Source organism: Patagioenas fasciata, chromosome 9 (genome assembly GCF_037038585.1).
Source record: "Patagioenas fasciata isolate bPatFas1 chromosome 9, bPatFas1.hap1, whole genome shotgun sequence".
Classification (NCBI taxonomy): Eukaryota; Metazoa; Chordata; class Aves; order Columbiformes; family Columbidae; genus Patagioenas; species Patagioenas fasciata.
Genome location: NC_092528.1, coordinates 945,066 through 957,876, shown reverse-complemented (window position 1 = coordinate 957,876; position 12,811 = coordinate 945,066). Strand labels below are relative to the sequence as shown.

The following is a 12,811-nucleotide window of genomic DNA, read 5'->3' as shown; positions in this document are numbered from 1 at the left end:
CAGGAGGTTGTTATGACCCATCTGCCTGACCCAGCACTTGGCCTCATAGAAACTCAGACAACTGGCCTCAGTCAGCCAGGATCCCTCTGTATGGCCTTCCCAACCTCCAGCAGATTAACATTCCAACCCAACTTGGTGTCATCTACAAACTTACTGAGATTGCCCTTGATCACCTCATCCAGATCATTGATAAAGAGATCAAACAGAACTGTCCCCGATACTGAGTCGTGGGGATACGACTCCTGACCGGCCACCAACTCGGTTTGGCTCCATTCACCACAACTCTTTGGGCCCAGCCCTCCAGCCAGTTCTTTACCCATCACAGATACACCATCCAGGCCAGGAGCTGCAGCTTCTCCAGGAGATGCTGTGGGATACGGTGTCAAAGGCTTTACTGCAGTCTAAGGACACAACACCCACAGCCTGTGTGGCGGATTCACTCCCCACGACAGACTTTCCCTCATCTGCTCAGCCGGCCACCTTGTCATAGAAGGAGATCAGGGTGGTCAAGCAGGACCTGCCTTTCACAAAGCCATGCTGATTGGGCCCGATTGCTCGTCTCGTATGTGTGACCTCACAGTCCTTTCCCAGCCATGTTCCTGCTGTTGGCCTATCCCCTGCAGAGGCAGAAGTGACCTCACAGTGCCCTCCACAGCCATTGGCTTCCTGCTGGACTATGAGTTCCTGAGACACAAGTGACCACATGGCATCGTACCCAGCCATCACCCTCCTTGTGCTCCAGTGTGCAAACAGATAGACTTTAGCTGCGTTCATCAAATTTATCCAATAGATTTCCTATCAAGGGTTTGAGTGGAGAAACATTCTTCAGAGGAGCTGCTGTATTTACACTGGGGCATTTTATATCTCTGCTTCTGACTCTTGTTATTTTTCTCTTCTTCCTCTGTCTATTCTGACTTGAAAGAGCTCTCCGAGGAAAAGATTCATGGAATCCTGCAATAACACAGGTTGGAAGAGACCCCTGAACACCATCTCTGTCACACTGACCTTTATGGCACCCCAAGGAATAGCTGATAGCATTTGTGCTCCCTTGGGTTCATCTCACCACATGCACACAGTGGACATGCACATGATGTGTATCTTTGCAACTCATCTGTACAATGAAAACATGGACTTTTGACCTAGTGTTTATAGAATCATAGAATCTCTTGTGTTGGGAATGGAACACAAGGACCATGAAATCCAACTCCTGGGCTTAGGACCATGGCACCTCCTTGGGGAGACTGTTCAGTGTCCAGTACCCTCTGGATACAGAACCTTTTCCTAATGTCCAACCTCGACCTCCCCTGGCACATCTCGCTTCCATTCCCTTGGGTTCTGTCATTGGTCACCAGAGGGAAGAGATCAGTACCTTCCCTTCTTTCTCCCCTTGTGAGGAAGCTGTAGCCACCATGAGGTCTCCTTTTAGTCTTTTCTTCAGCTCTGATGCTCAGAAACCCCTTGGTTTGCTTTCTGAAGCAGAAAAGAGAAGTCATGACCTGCAGGCAATGGGAAGGGGGATCCTGTCCCTCACATACGGCTCAGGGCTCTTCCTGGGACCGTGGGATGTGGGTGTGCAAGGCCGAGGGAAGGACAACACTGGTACAACAACTTACAGCTTCCCCAAGGGACTGCAAGGAGGAACGAGGCCCCAGTGCCATGAGGACAACATGGCTTCTCCTGGGCCTCAGTGGCAGAGACAACTGCCATGGCCAAGGGGACACACACCTGGGTTCTGTGGGTCCCTTCCAGCCTTGCCAGCACCCTTTGCCATCTCCACCACAGGCTGTTCTACACGGTCCTACCCCTGCCCCTCTTTCCCTGCAGGCTGCAGACACCCATCTCGCTTCCCCACCTGCTCTCACCCCAGCATTTCTGCACCTTCACTGCTGTGTCTGCACCCTCACTGGCTGCTCTTTGGAACACAAACCATGGGCTGATCTAGCTCCCTCTGAGTGACCTCTTGCACCACAGCACTGCCCTTCCACTGTTATTTCTTCCTCTGATATCCAGTCCACACTTTCCAAACTGCACTATGTGATATTTTTTTTCCCTCTCCTGCTTATTCCCACTTCAAAGGAATACTCAGCCACCTCAGAAACTGCCCTTCATGCAGGGAACCCAACTCGTTAGGCTTCTTGTGGTCTTTTACCTGACAGGAGAGAAGTCACCTCACCATGATCTCCTAAATCCCATGACTGCTGCTGGTCTTTCAGCTTCTCTGGCAGACACGACCATGTTCCTGCTGCTGTCCCATCATGTTCTCAGGTGGGATGGACATGACAATCCGTCTCCAAGGCCTCTTCCTGGGTAGAGTCTGTGGGTACCTTGGCAGAGGTTCTTTCCCAGCCATGTCCCTGCTGCCTGGCTGTCACCTCCAGAGACAAAACTGACTCCACTGTCCCCTTCACAGCCACACGCTTCTGACTGGATTATGACTGTCTAAGACACAACTGACCTCATAATACCACACCCATCCATCCCCTTTCTTATGGACCAGGACCTGATCAAGACTGAACTGTGTTCTACACAGTCCTACACCTGCCCCTCTTTCCCTACAGGCTGTAGATACCCATCTCACTTCCTTGCCTTTCTTGAAGAGATCCCTTGTCTCACTTATCTTGTCTGACTGTCCTACCCAAGGCTGGGTGAACACTGTCCTGTTCAAGGCCTTGACCCATCTTTGCATCACCCTCAAAAGAGTTAAAATTGCATTCTACAGGAGGACGTGTCCAATCCCTTCTCAGGGACAGAGGAAGGCTGACCAGGCTCCCAATGCCTTTTCTTGCCTTTCTTGAACATGGCTTTGATTTCTGCCTTTTCCAAGGACCCCAGGGCCTCCCTAATTACCCTGGTTCTTATGAGAGCACAATCCAGAATCCCAGGCAAGGGTGACAGAGCAAACTGGAGCCCTGGTAATGATCCTGTCCAAGGCATCTGAGATCAGCCTCACTGGGGCGGTGAGGTTTGTTCCTGGAGTCACACACCGAAATGTCAGGGTCTGTCTGGCATCCATGTCTGAGCTGGTCTTGTGGGCTCCTTCTGCACTCAGGGGTGTTCAGAGACAGACTCTGTCTTTTTTACACACAGAGGCCGTAGTCTCAGTTTCTCTCTGGCCTCCTGTTGCCACTCCCAGAGTACAGGAGGCACCTCAGCCCTGTGGTGTGTCAGCTGCTGTGCACTCACCTGAGATGTCCTGCATCATGAGGAATGGACATGGGGATCACAGCTGGAGGATGCACAACCCAGTGCTGCATTCAGGTGGTTTCCCATAGGATGTTTCTCCCAACATGAAGTGACCTCAAGACACTGTCTGTTCCACAGAACTCTCTTCATGGAACTCTCAGGAATAGCTGATATTGTTTGTGCTCACTTGGGTTCATCTCACCTCACATGTGCGTGCAAACATCTCATCTGTACAATGCAAACGTGGATTTCTGACCTGCTCATTCAGTGTCCCTCCGTGGACGGAAGAGCAACCTTTGTGAGCTGGGGAGAGAGGCCAGGGCTGAAAATGGAGGTTGTGAGGGGCCAATCCATGATGATGCCCTGGGACAGCTTCCAAGGGGTATCCAGTGCACAGGGGCACAGCCCAGCCCCTGCTCTGCTGGTCCTGCAGGTCTCTGGCAGGAGGCCTGGCTGTGAGAGGACACTGCTGTGTGCCAGCCCTGCAAACACACGCTGTTTATCTAACCCTATCTATACACAGGTGTTTCAATCTATGGCCACTTTTGCAGGCATGTTCTTGAGGTAAGGCTTGGAAGAAGACCTAAACGTTCAGGCCCTGCCCTGTGGAGATCACCTTTCTATCCGGAAAGGCTGTTGTGAGCCCAGCTCTGTCACAGCAGTGCCCATTGCCTGCCCTGCCTGCGCTCACAGCACTGACACACAGCAGGACGGGGACCAAGCTGGCAGAGCACTCAGGCCTTGCACCAACACAAGGAATGAGAAGGAGAGTGTGGGAGTGGAACCAGAACAGCTCTGGAAGAACAAGCGCTGGTGCTCCCTGGCAGGGCTGCCAGGCTGGACTCTTTTCCCCTCCACCCACGCATGAAGGATCCATCCCTGGAGCTCTAAAAGAGCTTTGCAGCAAGGATACAGTGAAAAACAAAACACTACAGGAACCTTTATTTTTTTTAGAGAGAAGGAAAACATGGCTCCTCATTTATAGAAACAGTGATAGTTATAAAAGAAAAGCAGACAGTGGATTAGAAAGGGGATGAAGACATTTTAACAATAAAAACAAAACAAAACAAACAAACAAACAAATAAACAAAAAAACAAACCAGAAATTCCAGATGACAGGTTGGACCTGTAATAAGTTTCATTAAATCTCCTATGCAGAAGCAGATGGGCAGGTTATTGCTTCAGAAAACCCGAAGATATGAGTTTCCACAGGACATCCTTGAGGTCCTGGTTCCTCATGCTGTAGATGAGGGGGTTCACTGCTGGAGGCACCACTGAGTACAGAACAGACACCACCAGGTCCAGGGATAGGGAGGAGATGGCGGGGGGCTTCAGATAGGCAAACATGGCAGTGCTGATAAACAAGGAGACCACGGCCAGGTGAGGGAGGCAGGTGGAAAAGGCTTTGTGCCGTCCCTGCTCAGAGGGGATCCTCAGCACGACCCTGAATATCTGCACATAGGACAGCACGATAAACACGAAACACATAAAAGATAAACAGGCACTGATCACCATAAGCCAAGCTTCCCTGAGGTAGAAGTGTGAGCATGACAGCTTGAGGATCTGGGGGATTTCACAGAAGAACTGGCCCAGGGCATTGCCCTTGCACAGGGGCAGTGAAAATGTATTGGCCGTGTGCAGCAGAGCATAGAGAAACCCAGTGGCCCAGGCAGCTGCTGCCATGTGGACACAAGCTCTGCTGCCCAGGAGGGTCCCGTAGTGCAGGGGTTTGCAGATGGCAATGTAGCGGTCGTAGGACATGATGGTGAGCAGAGAATACTCTGTACCAAAAAAGAAACAAAAAAAGAAGACCTGTGCAGCACATCCTGCATAGGAAATGACCTTGGTATCCCACAGAGAGTTGGCCATGGATTTGGGGACAGTGATGGAGATGGCGCCCAGGTCAAGGAGGGAGAGGTTGAGGAGGAAGAAGTACATGGGGGTGTGGAGGTGCTGGTCCCAGGCTATGGTGGTGATGATGAGGCCGTTGCCCAGGAGGGCAGCCAGGTAGATGCCCAGGAAGAGCCAGAAGTGCAAGAGCTGCAGCTCCCGTGTGTCTGTGAACGGCAGGAGGAGGAACTGGGTGAAGGAGCTGTTGTTGAACATTTGCTGTCTATGGGCATGAGGACCTGTGCAAGGAGGAAAAGCCAGTGACAAGTTAGGGGAGACTTCTCTGACGAAAATGAACAGACTGTTTCTACTGGAAAACCCCCTCCCTGATGGAGGGATGTTTCCGTTCATTCTCTCTTTCTACCAAGTGAGAAAAACAGTTCATCACAGTTTAAAATGCAGCTTGGGAATGCAGTTTCCATGAACACAGCTCTGGGACAATATCCACTGAATAGGTGTCAGGACAAAAACTGACCCACACTCCCACCCCAACCCCAGAGAGCAAGAGCTCCAGGAACAGGTGGAGAAACAGGGAAGAACACTGCAGTGCTACCAGAAAATAAAGCAAGGACAGAAAGGCAGACGGGCATGCTGTGGAACCTTCTCCTTACCCGACTGTGCTGCTGCCACACACGAAATGACACTGTAGAGCAAGTACTTTTAGCACCTTTTCTGTGTACCACGTTCCAGGAACCCTTCCCCTGGAGGTCCAGCTGCTGAGGTGGAGACTCGTGACCTGGACCCCATTGCTTCGGGGCAGAGGCTCTGATGGAGAGGAGAGGAGACCAGGGGTTTGCACTGGGAAATGTGTCTGCACTGCAGGGGATGTGAGAGAGGTTCCTAAATCCTGTCCCCAGCATTTCTGGTAGCAGTTAACTCTTCCTGCCCATGGCTGTGCTGCCTGCAGCTGTGCGTCTGTCCCTGGGTCTGCTCCCTGTCAGTGTCACAGACCCCGTCCCACCCGCTGTGTGCTCAGCTCTGTCCTGCTCACACCTCCTGGCACTGCCCAGGGGCAGCTCTGTGTGTGCAGGGGCTCAGGAGCAGCTCAGACAAGTCCTAACGAGAACTGGGGTCTCAGTGTCTTCTCCAAGGAGGGAAATAAATCCCCATCTCCCACTGCACACCCAGACAACCAAGAGTGGAAAACTGAGAGCACAGACTCCTTCCGTTGCAGCTGTTGCTGTCTTGATGTTGTTGTTCAGAAGGACCCTCTGCCATGTCTGTGGGGTTGATCTGGAGCTCTGAGCAGCCCTGACCCACACAGCACCCTTAAACCCCAAAAGCTCCTTGCCTGCCCTGCTGGGGGTTGCTCCTTCCACCCACAGCTGCTGCCATTGGATCTCCCCAGGCAGGCTGAGCGCTGACCCTGGCAGGCGGCAGAGTCCCTGCCCCGGCACAGCCCTGGGGTGCAGGGACCCTGCTCTGCAGGACAGCCCTGGGCACCCCTGGGTGCTCACCTGGCTTCACAGCTGTTCAACATTGCCTCACAAGAGCCCTCTCCTTACAAATCCCACCAGCTGTGCCTGTGCCAGTTTTAGGAGATGCCTCCAGAAGCCACAGCTGCATTGCCCTGCACCCAGAGACTTACCATGGCAAGGGCTGAAAAGGTTTCTCCTCCAGTGAGCTCTCAGTCATCTTCCCAGTCCTGACCACCTTTAATCTCTCTCTGCCTTGCTCAACTCCCTGGGATCCCCAGGCAGAGCCCTCAGCCCTGCTGCACTGTGCAGAGGAGCTGCTCCTGGGCAGAGCTGTCTCTCTGCAGCGCTGCCGCTTGCCAGGAGCTCCCTCTGTCCCAGGAGCCCAGCCCAGCCCAGCAGCACAGGAGCAGCCCAAGGCGCTTTAATGACCCCTCTGGTGGGTTTGTTGCTGTGTTCATGAACCTCAGACCCTGAGGGGCAGTTGAAGAAAACTCTCAAGAAGTCAAAGTCAGATTCAAACCACAAAGTTTCTTGTACTGTTAATGGGTCCCACTGAGGGAACCTACTGAGAAACTATATCCAGGTTCGGTTAGAGAAGAAAACTGAAGGTCAGAAAAGAAAAGATGTCTCTGATGATCAGTAAACCTGGATGTGTTTCATTAGCCAAAGGGCCAAGCCCTGACTCCCAGCCCTGGGAAGGCAGATCCTGTCCCTCCCACATTGCCCAGGGCCCTTCCTGGACAGTGTGATGTGGGGCTGTGCAAGGCCAAGGGCAGGACTATGGTCCCACAGCTCCCAGGTTCCTGGCTGGGGACAAGGAGGCCATGAGGCCCCTGTGCTGGAAGGACAAGGTGTCTCCTCACAGACATCAGAGGTGCAGACAACAGCCATAGCCAAGGGGAGAAGGAGCTCATGTCTGTTGGGGGCTTTCAGCCTCTTTACATCCCATGATCATCTCCACCACAGCCTGTCCTGTGCTGTGGCATCCCCTGCACCTCTTTCCCTGCAGGCTGCAGACATCCCCCCTGCTGCCCCACCTTGCTCTTGTCTGAGCATCTTCCTCCCTTTGCTGAGATCTCTGCATCCTCCCCAGCTGTTCCTTGAAGCACAAAGCCTTGGGCTGATGCAGACTCCCTCTGCTGACCTGCTCCACCACAGCACTGCCCTTCCAGTCACATTCCTTTCTGCTCATGTCCAGCCTGGACCTCCCCAGCTGCACTTTGGGCCATTATTTCTTTATCAAGCTCTTTCTCACTATGCAGAAAACCTCCACCACCTCTGAAACCACCCTTCAAGCACTCTCAGGCTACTCCTGCACTGCTGCAGCCTCCCCAGCGCTGCTGGGCCAAAGCAGCCCAGGTCCCTCAGCATCCCACACCATGTGCACAAGGTGCTGAACCTGCCTTGGCAGAGCCCTGCACTCTCCAGTTCCTCCCTGCTTCTCCAAACTGGGAAGCCGCACACTGGCACACCCCCGTGTGTGTGGGGTCACAGCAGTGCTGAACCGAATGGGATGAGAACTCCAGGTGTCTGGGTCCCCACGCTCCTCCTCATGCAGCCCCGTGTGCAGCTGCCTTGTTCATGGTGAGCGTGCACCACGGGCTGGTGTGGGGACCTTGGAGTGCCCAGGCCCTTCTCCTCAGGGTCACTGCTCAGCGTGTCAGGTCCTGCTCTGTCCTGATGCATGACGTTTTTTTCCTGCCCTGTGCATCTGTGATGGTGGAACCCCAAATTTTCTCAAGGTCTGGACTCTCCGTTTGCTGCAGCTGCAGCTCCTCCAATTGTGACCATGGCAGAGACCACTCGCAAACGTTTTTCAAGGTCTGGACTCTCCCTTGACTGAAGCTCCATTTGATCAGCTGTTAATGTTTTCATGTAGATGGCTTATCCTGATGAGGCTGTTTCTCCCAACATAACACCATGAGGAGTTAGGGGACAGTATAAATACCATCTCCCGGAGAAATTGTGGGGTCTTGGGGGTCTGATAGTCATAATGCCTGAGATCTGGAGTTTCTGAAGTTTTCCTTTGTGCAGTAGGAATGGGTGGAGCTCTGCCTGGGGACAGACAATATCAGCTGAAGGTTGAGTCAGCATGAGAGGGCAGAACAACATGGGCAATGTTGTGGTCACTGGACATCAGCTGCAGACTCACTGGTCAGTCAGAGGAATGAGAAGAGGCCTCCTTCAGACAAATGAAAGAAGCCTCATCTTTCCAGGGCAGTGTCCTCCTGGCAGACCTGAGATATCCCAATATCTGCATGGTACCAGCCATCCAGGAGGGGTTTGAGCTCATTGACAACATCTTCCTGACACGGGTGACTGAGGAGTCAGTGGGGTGAGGTGCCCTGTGGGACTTCACACTTACAAACCACAAAGAGTTGGTCAGGATGGAACAGTCAGGGATGTGAAAGTGGAGCTGAGGCTCCTGGGAGATGATAACAAGGCCAAGAGCAGGATTTCAGGAGAGCAAGCTTGGACCTGCTGAGGGACCTGCTTGGGTCCTATGGGATATGACCTTGGTGTCTGCAGTGCTTTTCTCTCACATTTCCTCCATCTTCTCTCCCACCTGCTGTTGTGCAGCGTTTTTTACCCTTTCTCAAATACAATATCCAATAGGTGCTGCCAGCATCACCGAGTCGCTCAGATTTGGCAGGAGTGGGTCCATCTTGGAGCAGCTGAAATGGGCTCTGTCTGACGCTGGTCAAACTCCTGTTGTCTTCTCAGAGAGGTGACAACTGTAGCACAGCCACACTCACCCCCAGTTCCAAGACTTTACCATGTAAACCCAGTACAGGGTGACAGAGCGTTGAGTTTTGCAAACTGCTGCATCATGGTAGAGATCTTCTGTCAGCAACATTTTCAAGTCTCCAGTCAATGACCAGGTTCCTATGGGGAACTGTAATTGCCCTGACATTCACTGGCCAGGCAAACCAGCATGTGCCAACAGTCCAGAGGATCTTAGGCTAACTGCTTAACATGTCTGCTGGTGGGCCAACAAGGGTGATGCTCACCTGGATCTGGATCTGGCAAAAAATGAAAAGCTGGTGAGGGATGTGAACATCAGTGTCCACCTTGGCTTTTGTGACCAGGACACAGTGGGGTCCCAGGCACCAGAGGGGAGGGAGGAAGGCCAGCAACAGAGCACAGTCTGGTGGGCTCCAGACTTTCACATACTGGGGGACAGCAGCCGAAAGAGGTGGTGACATGGAAGTAGGTCTGAAGTGTGAAGGAGCTCAGGAAATCTGATCAGCCTGACAGGACAGCCTGCTCCAAGCACAACAATGATCTCTCTGAGTTCCCATGAAAAGAAGCATTTATCTTGTGAGGCTGCCCATTTGAACTGTTGGAGCTCCAGAACAAAAAGGCAGCACACAGGAGGTGGAAGCAGTGGAAGCTGCAAAGGAAGAATTTAGAAAGCTTGTTCATGGATGTGGGGATGATGCCAAAGCTGCCCTGGACTTGATACCTGCAGGGGAGGCTGAGGGCAGTAAGATGAGCTGACCCTGCTTCATTTACAGTAAAGGAACAGACACGGTGAATGTGGAACTGCTGCTGAACTTCCTAAGAGTAGAATCAGAGAGGACTGAGGTTCTTCATGGCTTCTTTGCCTCCGTCTTCACCACCAAGGTCTCCTGGGACTTTGTTCCTGAAGGCAGGAGTCTGGAGAACACCCAGCAGTGGATGGGGCTCAAGTCAGGGGTGACCTGAGCAAACTCAGACACCATTACAGAACAGGAGATGGGTCACTTGAACAGCTCCCTGAACACAAGTTTCACTGTGCTGTGGCACCTGAGATTCCCAGGAACACCCACCTCTTGGTCCAGAGTTGTGTGATTCCTCTTGAGGTGTCCTGGCCTGTATCCTCGGTCAAGTGATGCTTTAGGCACCCACTTCTCTGACACATTCAGTCGTTATCAGGAGATTCTCTAGATCAATATTGGAGATTGTTGATACCAGCTGTTCTGGAAATGAGGGTTTTGGGAGGGTGACGGAAATATTAGAGTTTTGGTTTTATTACTCTTTATTATGGAAATGCTCACTGTTTGGCTGCAATTCTGAAATCTCTGAAATCATCCACACCACACTTGATGCCTTTAGGAAAGTGCTGCAGACAGCATTGTCTTGTAAGGGCGTTTTGCATGTTACTGAGCTCTCTGCTGCCATGATCCTGAACTGCAGCTACTGAAAGAATGAACAAACCTGTCATGAACTGAAGGGCAGAAACAAACCCCAAGTTTCTGAGGGTGTTTGGGACCCCACGAAGGGCCAGTGCTGACACAAATAATCCCTGTCCCTGAAGATTGCTCAAGGAAAAGCCTGGAGACAATGGTCAGAGGTGGTAAAGGCAATGTGGAGGTGGCTCTGGTGCCACGTCAGCCCTTGACGTTTGTTCATCATCAGAATGGCCAAGCCCTGACCCCAGGACCTGACAAAGGAGACCCTTTCAGTCAAAGGTTTCTCAGTCTCTGCCTGTGGTCACTGTGAGTGTTTTGTGTTTTGGGGGTGGGTTTGGTGCCAAGTGCTGTTGCTTTAACCACAAGGCTCTGGTTTTCTGAGGACTTGGCAACCTGTGAGGTCCCCCAAACCCATTCAACTTCTTTCATACACCTCGCAATGGTCACCAATCACCTCAATGTCCCAGTCCCACACTTGCTTGAATCCTCTATTTGGATCCATACCCATCACTCCAGGAGGTTCATGCATCCACCAGGTTCATGGAAGAGTCCTGAGGTCCATCCAAGTGTGGGCAGTGTAAGAGAGGAGCAGAGCAGGGTCAGCTCATGGGCCGTGACTGAGCACAAACACCCCAGCAGCAGCCATTCCCCATCTCCCAGGCACAGCCAAGCCCACAGCATGCAAATGGCACTGCCATATATCCTTAGTCCAAAAAAGCCTGCCTTCTTTCCAAAATCAACAACAATCTTTCTACTATTCCTCTTTGACCTCCAGATATCAGCCGCATTCCACTTGTGGCTCAGACATGGTTGTAAGGATTTGCTGAAGTCATCAACCGTCACCCTTTTCTACCCCACATCTCCTGACCCTCTCCCACACCACACATGGCCGGTCACTGCTGCTCAGGGCCTCGCGCTCTACAGAAGAGGCCTTGAGCTTCTTGGCTCTTCCTGGTGCTTGTTATAATCTTCCTCACTCCCTCCAGATCTCACGGTGAGATTTCTTGTTCATGACAGGGCCTTTGTAACCAACTCTTATGAAATGGTTGTCCTTCTGTGATCATCTGTGCAGAAGAAGTGATCACAGAAAAGCACCAAATATGTCAAATCTGATGCCGAGTGAAATGCAATAAAACCTTGTTGAGCCAACCCCGTAGCTGTGTCTTTCCAGCAAGAAGTTTCTCCTGAGAAAGGGATCCAACCCCTGCCACTCTCTGCAGAGGCACATGAGCAGTGTCCATGCACCTGGGGACACAAAGAGTGACTTTTGCAAGATCACCGTCTATCTGGACCATTTAGATATGTACCTGTGGATGGGGTATCAAGCCTTATAGTACAGCAGAGACTGGAGTTCTGAGCTCCCTTCAACTCCCTGTGTGACAGTCTGTAAAATTAATTAACCCAGTGAAAAAGTTGGTTTTGATTCTCTTCACAGCCTGAAGCACCACATGGCTCAGGAGACAAGCCAGGATACCCAACCAGCACTCACATGCCCTGAACTTAAAGTTCAGGTGTTCCCTGGAATCTCAGCAGACACGTCACGCTGATATCTGGGTTCAAGGAGCTGGTCAAGAGCCTCATCTGCATTTCTGTAACGGTGGCTTTGCTGCCTGGCTGATGTGCAGACTCTGTACATGGATGCTGACACCTCTTGAGCAACCTGCTCTGAAAGGATGAACAAGGTGGTGTGTTCCTTCTGGAGGGATATATGGACAGCAAACAAGAAGCAGCTGGGTTGGGGCAAATGAAAAAGGATGATACAAAAGTTGTGATCAGGGCTGTTTACCGTTATTTGTAAAGCAGCCCTGCTCCCCATGTGAATTATTTCTGTGATCAGAGAGAACTTGAGAGCTTTCTCCAAATCAGAAACATGAAGGGGAAGGAAGGAAGGACAGTGTCATTCAGTCTCTAAGGCACCTCAGGATGTGTCTTGACCAACCTCCTCCTAAAAGCAGAGTCAGACCAGATTAGTGAGGTGTCTATACAAACACATCGTGGTAACTTTCTGATGTAGAGTGGATGCACACTCCTGGGAAACAGCTTCCAGTGCTCGACTGTCCTCAGGAATGGAAAGTTTTTGCCTTTATGTACTGTCCTTCTAAGCCAAACCATCCAGATTGCCTTTTACCCATCTACTTGCACACT

The 12,811-nt window shown here is 51.8% G+C and overlaps 1 protein-coding gene across 1 annotated transcript; it reads right to left on the bottom strand.

Moving 5' to 3' along the window:
- Positions 1 to 4,356: 4,356 nt before the first annotated feature.
- LOC136105188 (olfactory receptor 14J1-like) lies at positions 4,357 to 5,289 on the bottom strand. Its single transcript, XM_065844810.1, has one exon. The coding sequence runs from the start codon at positions 5,287 to 5,289 to the stop codon at positions 4,357 to 4,359; it is 933 nt and encodes a 310-aa protein (XP_065700882.1).
- Positions 5,290 to 12,811: the final 7,522 nt, after the last annotated feature.